General features: G+C 39.1%; 1 protein-coding gene across 1 annotated transcript; it reads right to left on the bottom strand.

Annotated features, from left to right (window-relative positions):
- Positions 1–8,944: 8,944 nt before the first annotated feature.
- On the bottom strand, positions 8,945–10,275 carry LOC138909727 (uncharacterized). The gene is made up of 2 exons (XM_070200939.1): positions 9,329–10,275; positions 8,945–9,248 (listed from the first exon to the last, which is right to left on the bottom strand). Exons 1-2 carry the CDS (start codon positions 10,273–10,275, stop codon positions 8,945–8,947), a joined length of 1,251 nt encoding a protein of 416 aa, XP_070057040.1.
- Positions 10,276–10,834: the final 559 nt, after the last annotated feature.

The raw sequence follows: 10,834 nt of genomic DNA, 5'->3' as shown, positions 1-10,834 counted from the left end.
GGAATGATTGAAGAAAGAAAGAGAATGGTGGCTCCTTTCGCCCAGGGGACATCGTCGGAGAATAATGTCGGGGACAGGGTGATAACCTTCCAATTGTTTGCACCCTTGTTGTGTCGGTTCTTCCATATTTAGATATGGAGATAGATCCATACATAGATCTATATCTTTCTATCGATAAATAGATCTATTGAGAAATGGATATTGATATGGTTTCAAGATCTATGAACAAGAGAGATCCCTAAATATCCATTAGAGAAAATAGATGAATAGATAGGGCGAAGCCAGCTGAAGGAAGGTCATGTTAGCGCCCCTTATTTCACTAAAGCAAGAAGGGAGAAAGTTGACTTTGAGAAAGAAGGGCTTTGTCACACCCCAAAACCGAGAAGCGCGACCGGCGCTCAACCGAGTGAACCCGACCGAGCAAGCCTGTTAGATTTCATTCTACCCAAACTCATCCATGAATAGAGATAATACATATTATCATTAATTAGACGAAAATGTGTTCATGTCTACAATACCAATTCATCTCCAATAGTTTCATCATATTTTTAAAATCTCAAATGGACAAGTAATACATCCACAACATAACATAGTTTATCTTTTCCCAGCACCAATACACAACCCACACTATGTCTACGGGCCTCTATAGATAAAGAAGAGTACAATGATAATGCCGGCAACCAGGCCCCGGCTATACCTCAAACCGAATACACAAAGTACAAAAGATACATGAGCCCGGGATGAAGTGGGGCTCACCAAGTCAGCTGGGAAGAAAGTGCACTGCTGTCACTGATCAATATCTCATGCTGTGGAACCACCTACATCCATTGAAAGATGCAGCGCTCCCAGCAAAAGGGACGTTAGTACCGTCGAATAGCACTAGTATGTATAACTAAACATCCTCTCAATAGAATGATAAATAATACAAACAAGATTATCATAATATCAATGAAAGCCTTAATCAACATCAAACCTCAATTTAGGATCAAGACAGTGTTCAAATTAATTTACATATCCCACATTGGGAGATTTTTAGTATCGATATACCATTGTCCACAATACCAGTACCATTATTCACCATACCAATACCATTATTCACAATACCATTATTCACAAAACCAGTACAACCGTACTCTTAGCACGGAGTCTGATCACGACCCGATCGGCTAGGCTATCTCAGTAGAGACATCAACCACAATTTCTCTCAATATCAATACCAACGACTTTAACACGGAGTCCGATCACGACCATCGGCTAGGCTATCCATTAGGGACATCGACCACAATCACAATTTTAATTACAATTTTCAGCACAATCACCACCATGTGTGCGGCATGGTGTCCGATCATGACCTGACCGGCTAGGCTGTCTTATTTGAGACATCAAACTTTTTATATCAATCATCGTATTTCATAATACTTTCACATCTTTTCATTTCATTGGCACTAATGGCCATAATTATAAGGTCATTCTTGGCACGTTGGCCATATTCAGTATTTCATGCTCACCTTATCAATTTCAAATATCATTATCAACATCAACAATAAATACAACTCAAATCAAGGTGTGTAGTACACATGTGAGCAATTTAGAGTCTAAGGCACATAGAGATATTTCACAAAATTTGGCATAATAGCCTTCATTTGAACTTGACTTAAAGTCGAGACATTATAAATGCACAGCCCGTATTTTCACACATCCTCAATTGGTAACATAACATGAATAAAGCATTTAGGATGCTTGTTGAATATATATCTTTCAACCCAATCTTATTCGGAATGGCCAGTCTCATAATGAATCACTCAGGACTTACATAATTTACATGAATATCGTGGGATTCAATTCTAAGAGAAGGGTTTAGCCAACATACCTCACTTGAGCTTCCTTACACTCTAAATGTTCCGTAATTCTTAGCAACTTCAATCTATTGTAAAAATATAACAAATTGAATCAAAATTAGGAAGGTGATCATGGTTCGAGCTCATTTGAGCATTTTATCAAACACTAAGTGTGCATTAAGGTTCCAATGTCCTTTTATGGAGAATTCCATCATCCCACAACCCAATATTTACCATTTTTAGCTCAACAATCTTCCTACACCCTTTGATAACAGATGCATGTAAAACAAACAACTCTCATGCCCAAAAATTATCTTGCTAGTTACCCATTTTCAGAAAACTTCGAAATTAGGATTTAGGGTGTAGAATCTTACCTCTAGGATGAAGACCTAGTGATCTTCCCTTCTTAATCTTCCAAAACTTGAGCAAGAATTGAAGAACAATTATTGAAGAATACCTTCTCACTCTAGGGCACTCTCTCTCACTCTAAAATATCAGATTATGTCTCAAAAATGGCCCAAAGAGTGTATTTAACAAAATAGGCTCGGGTTTTAAAAACCCAAAAATGGAGCTTCGGAACAAGGTATGCGATCGCATAACCGATATGCGGACCGCATATTGGTCGCATAATTGGTTACAAAATAGCCAAAAGAACTGTCAGTTTATGCGGTCCGCAAAACTGTTATGCGGTCGCATAATACACCGCATAACAGTTATACGGTTACATAGTCAACCGCATAGTTACTTCCAACTGACCCAATTAATTGCCTCACTCTGCGGCCATTATGCGGTCCGCAGAGTGGTTCTGTGGTCGCATAATGGACCACAAAAATGCCAAAAGTTTTCCTTTACTTTCAGGTGCATTGTTCAACCCAAAATGTCCGAGCCGCTCCTCAAACACGTAAGCCTAGTCCGGCACCATGAAACATTATTTTCTTTGCAAACTTTACTGGGCTTTACACTTAAGTACTTCAAAATTTTCTGGGGTGTTACAGGCTTCTATTTATATTAGTTTCTTAGTAAAAGATAAGGCAAGAAGCAAGGGCGTAGCAGCTGTGCGAAGTTGCGCCTTAGCACATCCATTTTCTTGCTCATTAGCCCCCTACCCCTATTATTTATATTATACTCATAAAGGAACTAAAGGAAATTTGACAACCTTACTAATAGAAAGGGGATGCGCTCAAGCATGCGAAGAAAGCTCGAAGAGCTTCTCTTATATTATAGAACGATTTGTAGAAAGAGGATTCTTCAAATATCCCATGTTGTAGGGGCTTCAAAGAAAGCTTGTAGTTTAGGGGTGCGCAGGTTTTCCACCCTATACAAGACAAGGGGCTAGCGCGCAATGGCTTTCTCTAATAGAGGCTCGCTTCTTCAAGTTCAAGTTTCGCTTGCTGCTTCTCATTTTGATAGGAGTAAGTGCTTGCAGCTCGCTCGCTGTCTACTAAATGAGCCTTCACTGCCCGCCCGGCCCCTATCTTTAATCTTAAGTAAAGTGAAGTCAAATCAATGAAGTGAACAGCCCAACCTCTTTGTTTGAAGCTTTGCCAGGAAGCTTCTACTTGTTGAAGCTTTGTTTCCCCTAATTCCGAAACACAATAATAGACTTGCCAATATAGTATAGGAAAAAGCTTCTCTTTGATAAGCTGTCATAGGGAGTTCAGAAAGGATCTGATCGTAGATAGAGACTTCAACCTGTGCGGGGGTAGGGGCGGATGTAGCCAAGTGGATCAAGGCAGTGGATTGTGAATCCACCACGCGCGGGTTCAATCCCCGTCGTTAGCCCATCAACAAATGGACCGTTTGTTTCAGAGACACAAGACAAACCTAGAAAGAATTTATTCTGCAAGTCATCTCGAGGCTTTCAAACGCATCCAAGCAATTGGTATCTCATTGAAAGATAAAAAGCATAGATTCGTGTCACCTACTTGCTGAAAGCAAAAATGGAATGGCCGATCATGAATTCTATGACGTTTTTAAGACCTCACTAATCAGCCAACCACTTTTTAGTTGATAAAGAATGAACCCCCGATGAATAAAAAATATCCCCTCCCCTTTACTAAACCATGGGGAGCCCCGAGTAGTTTACCGGATAAATTGAGTTGTCGTGAAGATACCTTTCAATATCGAAAAAGACTTCTCTTCATCACGAGACTGATCGGATCTGCCGTAGACACCCGAGAGATCTTCACAAGGCAGGCTAAAATAAAAGACTAAGAGGCACTGCAAGCAAGCAAAGAGTTATGCTTTCATTTCTTTGTTGAGATTGAAATCAAGTTAAAAGGTTAGGCATAATGCACGCAGGCCAAGTCAAGAAAAGGACTTCCTTACTTTTCATTCATAGTAGTCTTAATGACTAGTAATTTGAACCCTTAAGAAAGCGGTTTTTTTTCGGCACTCGCTTCCTTTGTCTTAAGTCAAGTTTAGTTTACTTTTTTGATTCGAAACTCTTAGTCGAGTTAATGGCAAGATCGATTTTTTGTTTGAGGTTCAAGAGGAAGGAGAGGAACCACCACCCAATGGTGCTTTTACGAAAGTATGGTCACCGGTGGCTAATACCTTCTCGAGACGATTGAACCTGAAATCCACTTTCCATCGCTCTTTTTAGGTTTGCATAATATAGAAAGATAGTGCCAAGAAACAACACATACCTATCACTTTTGAAAGATTTGGAACCCTTACTCAACATAGGGTCCAAAAACCCGACATACCCTTTTTTAGAGCGTATAAGGGGAAGAGAGCTCTTGCATCGTTAGCCGCTTTTCTACATTTCCTACCTGAGTTGTTGACCATCATCTGACCTCACACGGGAGGCCCCGCACCGAGTGATTCTCCCCTAAAAAGCTCTACACGTGATGTGCCGAAAACAGAAACATGTGATTTAGTAAATTAGAACCCATTGTGGGGTGCAACCAGGGAACAACTATTAACTAGTTTGAAAAGTTCTTCCATTTAGTAATGGAAGTCATCCGTTATCACTTTCTAAGGGTATGGTAGAGAGGCTTGAGAAGGTGGACAATCCTTCAGTGAAGACCTAACGAGAGGTTGAGAAGACCTAACGAGAGGCTGAATAGACCAAACTAGAAGTTTAAACTATTGGCTAATGACAATCGCAACAAGAGTAAGCAAAAAAGATATCAATGGGAGAAAATAGGGGTTGATTGGACAGGTGCAAGATACTTGTCTGGGATTTAACTCTAGTCGATTCACTTATAAGGTTTAAGTGAGTCTCTCGAATTCACTCAATTATTTGTTCAAACGTTCAGTGGAAACCCCTCTCTCGATTAAGTCTCAACCTCACAAGATGAACTAAGTTAAGCTAGGTAATGATATGCAGGAATTCATAGTGGATTGGTCTTTAGGAGAACTTCTTGCGATTATCCTCCTAACTAGTTCTAAACAATAAATCAACTAGCCTCTTTCGATTACTATGAAGAATAAATGAATTCAACTAACAAGATAATGCAAGAACATCACAAGTTATGCCTCTTTTGATTACATAAACATGTAAAAATAGATACAACAATTAAAACACCCAAAACGATCCAATACATAAAAACTAGAGTTAATATCTACAAACAATTCTCAATACAAAATGATAGACAATTTAGATTTGTGTGATTAAAACTAAAATTAACTAAAAGTCTAAACTATTGCCTAATGACAATCACAACAAGAGAAAGCAAAGAAGATATCAATGGGAGAAAATAGGGGTTGATTGGATAGGTGCAAGATACTTGTCTGGGATTTAACTCTAGTCGATTAACTTATAAGGTTCAAGTGAGTCTCTCGAATTCACTCAATTATTTGTTCAAACATTCAGTGGCAACTCCTCTCTCGATTAAGTCTCAACCTCACAAGATGAACTAAGTTAAGCTCGGTGAAGATATGCAGGAATTCATAGTGGATTGGTCTTTAGGAGAACTTCTTGGGATTATCCTTCTAACTAGGTCTAAACAATAACTCAACTAGCCTCTTTCGATTACTATGAAGAATCAATGAATTCAACCAACAAGATAATGCAAGAACATCACAAGTTATGCCTCTTTCGATTACATGAACATGTAAAAATAGATACAACAATTAAAACACCTAAAACGATCCAATACATAAAAACTAGAGTTAATATCCACAAACAATTCTCAATACAAAATGATAGACAATTTAGATTTGTGTGATTTAAACTAAAATTAACTAAAAGTCTAAACTATTGGCTAATGACAATCGCAACAAGAGAAAGCAAAGAAGATATCAAAGGGAGAAAATAGGGGTTGATTGGATAGGTGCAAGATACTTGTCTGGGATTTAACTCTAGTCGATTAACTTATAAGGTTCAAGTGAGTCTCTCGAATTCACTCAATTATTTGTTCAAACATTCAGTGGAAACTCCTCTCTCTATTAAGTCTCAACCTCACAAGATGAACTAAGTTAAGGTCGGTGAAGATATGCAGGAATTCGTAGTGGATTGGTCTTTAGGAGAACTTCTTGTGATTATCCTCCTAACTAGGTCTAAACAATAACTCAACTAGCCTCTTTCGATTACTATGAAGAATCAATGAATTCAACCAACAAGATAATGCAAAAACATCACAAGTTATGCCTCTTTCGATTACATGAACATATGAAAATAGATGCAATAATTAAAACACCCAAAATGATCCAATACATAAAAACTAGAGTTAATATCCACAAACAATTCTCAATACACCAAATCCATCAATCCCTAAAGAGAACTACTCCATAGATATTAAGTAATTCATCACAAATAAATTTAAGTCGAAGGAAAACATACATCGATCCAAACTCTTGTCTTGAGTGAGGATTGAATGATGAAATCCTTGTGCTCTTGCCTCTCCCAATTCTCCTTAGCTTCCTTAGGTCTAAAGTATGTCAAAAGTCCCAAAAATATCGTTTTCCATGTATATATACCAAGTAGGGTCGGGCACAAACGAACACACCTTCTCCTATGCGAAATAGGACTCCTTCCGGAATAGGAGGTGCGCGGTAGCGCACCTGGGAGTGTGCTCACGCATATGGCCGCGCACTTTGGAAGGTATTCTGCCTTATATGAGCGCTCGCGCGCCTGGGTGGTGTCCTTTTTGATTCTCCGTTTCTTTCGTTAAGAACATGATTGTCCGTTGATCCCCGAATATGATCCCAACTTAATTCTTGAGCTTTTACTCAGACTTCAAAGCTCCAGAATAGCTTGAATTCATTCCATAACAACTACATAGCTCGGGATCACTCCTACAAGGCATAAAACACACAATTAGTGCAAAACACTAGCGATTAATGCTCAAACTCAATTAAAGTGCAGTAAATTAGAGTGCAATAAGCAATTAAAACACGCAATGATAGCCTACCATCAACACCCCACATATAAACCATTGCTCGTCCTCGAGCAATCAAACTACACTTTATAATGACACGACCTTTTTAAACAATTCTCATAACTCATCATACCAAGAATATTTAAAATAGACTAAGCACTCTTACGTAACATCCTCGCCTCAAGATTTGACTCAACAGCACCATACATTATTTATAACTTGCTCACTTACTCTAACACAGAGGTCAACGACAGTACCTTTCCTTCATGAATCACGTGCCCTCACAACAAAAGGAGTAGTTCCCCACACAATCAAATTTAAGAACAATTAGGAATTTCAAATAAAAAGAATTCGCTCACTCTCAGTAATTTTCTTTTTTAAATTAAGTGGCTCTTACTTTTTTAAAATAGTGCACCTTTCTCCTTATTTCATTAGCTCCACTCAAAAACCAACCCAATCACCCCACACTTCAACTTTTACAAAGTTCATACAATTTCAAGTGCTCACGAGAGGTAAATGGTTCAAATAGATAGTTAATTCAAACAAATGGGTAAGGCTTGTAATGTGGTTACCAAAGAAACAGGATTACAGGATCAACAGGGTTAACTATGATACATAACAATTAGGTGGGTAAAATATATAACTAGCTCAACAAAGAAATGCCTATATCACTTCCAAGACTGAATAAAACTACTATTTCGCTTTGCAAACACACAGGGCAAGTTCTAGACATCAAATGTAATACACAGAATAACACAAAACCTCACACACACTGGCACATAACTCACTCAAGATCGGACTATCAAGACACTCTAGTCAAAGTAGTTAAGCAAAGTTAAGATCATACCATTTAAAGTACTTATGCAAGAGTCAAAAATTGAGCCTAAGTGTCTCAACTAAAGGACTCACTATTCTCAAGGCATGATAGAGTCAAGAAATATTATTTTCATTTCAAATCATAGCACAAGGTTTCGTACTCCTCATAAAAATAAAAACTAACTACACCCGGTTCAAACAAAACCCTTGAAAAAGAACCGCGACACAAAGAAAAACCAAGGGGGAATTATTACACTACCTAACAAAAGAAAATCTTTTTGTCTTTTTCTTTCAACTTTAATCCCTCAAGAAACCCGTTGAATGATATCCATCGTCGGGAAAAAATTGAGAATTTTAAATTTTTTATGGTTTTCCAAATTTTTTCTATCAAACTACTACAACTAACCAAAAGAAACTAACCAAATTAATATACATACAACATACATACAATTATATCCCCTACCCCACACTTTAAGTTGCGGCATGTCCCCATGACACACAATTAAATAGCATAAGGTAGAGAAAACTTCCATGAATCTTTAGTCAGGGTCTGAGTCAAAGTTGGGCTCCATTCTTCGTGCCCGAAATAGTGCACACATCCACACGGACAACTTCTTCTCAGCCTTCTTGGGGTACACCCCACACTTGTCTTTCTCACTCCCTGGGACCTTCTCTTTCGAGCTTTTCACTCTCCACTCTACACTTACAGTTGGCTTCTCCTTTCTCACCCCCATCTCCACATTCATCTCGAAAGTCACCGTCTCCTCACCCCACTCTAACCATGATCTTACTATCATGTATGTCTAATATTGCTCTGCCTGTCGCTAAGAATGGTCTTCCTAAGATAACGGGGACCTCTTTATTCTTCACCACTATGAAATCTACAGGAAATACAAACATATCTACCCAAACTAAGACATCTTCCACTATCCCCTTGGGTATTATAGTTGTTTGGTCTGCCAGCTACAAAGATATTGGCGCAGACCTTATCTCTCCAAGCTTATTCTCCAGCTTCATGTATATAGACAAAGGCATTAAATTAATTGAGGCACCAGAATCACATAAAGATTTATCAAAATTAAGAGTGCCTAACGAGCAATGTATAGTAAAAAACTCCCTGGATCTCCACACTTTTGTTGGAGTTTGTTTTGCAAGATTGCGCTGCAATGCTCTGTGAGCTTGACCATAGAGGTCTCTTCTATATTCCTCTTCTTTGTAAGGATCTCCTTCAAGAATTTGGCATAAGCTGGCATTTGTGAGAGAACTTCTATGAATGGCAAATTTACATTAACATGTCTCAGCATATCTATAAATCTCTCAAACTGCTTGTTCAGCTTTTCTCTTTACAGCTTTTGGGGAAAAGGTAGAGCAGGCATGTGCTCGCTCTCATTCCGATCTTCCTTTCTCGAAGTGTCCTTCTTCTTCTTTTTGTCAGCTCCCTTCTTGCCTTTTGTCCTCTTATCACCTTCAATTTTCATCTTCTCCTCACTTTCTTTTTTAGGCACCGCCTCTTTTTGGACTGGAGTGGGATCTTTCAGCACTTGCCCGCTTCTCAGGGTCACAGAATTCACTGTTTCTTTGGGGTTCCTTTCAGTATCAGATGGAAGTGTACCTGGGATTCTCTCAGACAATACAGTTGCAATTTGTCCCACTTGCTTCTCCAAATTTTGCAAACCAGTGCCAAGTTCTTTGAAAGCTGAACCATGAGCATTTAATCTCTCATTTGTCTTGACAATGAAGGACTTCATTAGATCTTCTAGCCCAGGATGAGTGGAATGTTGAGGCTGGAACTGCGGCCTCGACTGATTCGAAAAACCAGGAGCTCCTTGTCCTTGAAAGCTGGGATTGTTTTGTTGCCATGCATTTGCAGTACCCCCATATGAACTTCGTGAAAAACCGGGGTGCTTCTGACCTATTGCATTGAAGTTACAATTTCCAACAACATTAACTTCCTTGATTAAGGCTTTACACTCATGAGTAGGGTGTCCTCTTCCACATATATCACACGCTGCATGGGGCTCACTATGTATCGAGGCTAAGGTCGGCTTCCTTATTTCTTTGGACATGGCATCAAGTTGTACTTGCACCGATGTGTTAGAGTCAACATGGTGAACACCAGTTGATCTTCTTCTTTCAGCAATTTCAGAGGGCCACTGATTTGCACCTTCAGATAACTCATCTAGAATTGTGACTATCTCCTCTGGAGTCTTTTTCATCAACGGGCCTCCAGCTGCATTGCTCAATGTTTTGCGAGCGGCGGGTGTCAATCCATCCCAAAAGTCCTGGAGTTGCATCCAGAGTTCAATTCCTCTGTGTTGACAGTTTTGCACTATCTCATTAAACCTCTCCCAAGCTTCAAACACAGTTTCAGTCTCGTTCTGGCAGAAGTTATGGATTTCTCTTCCAAACTTGCCCGTCTTAGTTGATGAGAAATATTTGTCAAGAAATTTTCTGGTCATCTCATCCCATGTTCTAATCGATCCATTAGGCAATGCTTCGAAGCCAGTGCTTTGCATCATCTTTGACAGTGAAGGGGAATGCCCTTAAGTAAACTGCATCTTGTGACACATCATTGTATTGAAAGGTGTTCATAATCTCTTCAAAGTCCATTAGATGACTGTTTGGATCTTCGTTCATCTTTCCTCTGAAGACACAACTGTTTTGAAGAGTTTGAAGCAACCCCTTATTTAACTCAAAATTGTTAGCTGCAACTAGAGGTGGTCTCACACTTGATAAGTTTTGGTTGTAGGCTGGTCTAGCATAATTACCCAGTGGTCGCCCATCATCGGGAGCTATATTTCCGAATTGGTTTTCACCCAAAGGTAGATTCTGAGCAATTCTCCGAGCCCTCTC

The sequence above is a fragment of the Nicotiana tomentosiformis genome, chromosome 4 (assembly GCF_000390325.3).
Source record: "Nicotiana tomentosiformis chromosome 4, ASM39032v3, whole genome shotgun sequence".
Taxonomy (NCBI): domain Eukaryota; kingdom Viridiplantae; phylum Streptophyta; class Magnoliopsida; order Solanales; family Solanaceae; genus Nicotiana; species Nicotiana tomentosiformis.
This window is presented reverse-complemented; position numbering and strand designations above follow the sequence as displayed.

What these genes read in the sequence shown, in the direction of transcription:
- LOC138909727 (XM_070200939.1), bottom strand. Translation starts at nt 10,275, where the DNA reads ATGCAACTCCAGGACTTTTGGGATGGATTGACACCCGCCGCTCGCAAA. An exon ending in CTACCTTTTCCCCAAAAGCT is followed by an intron (nt 9,249 to 9,328) that starts GTAAAGAGAAAA and finishes TGCCATTCATAG; the next exon opens with AAGTTCTCTCACAAATGCCA.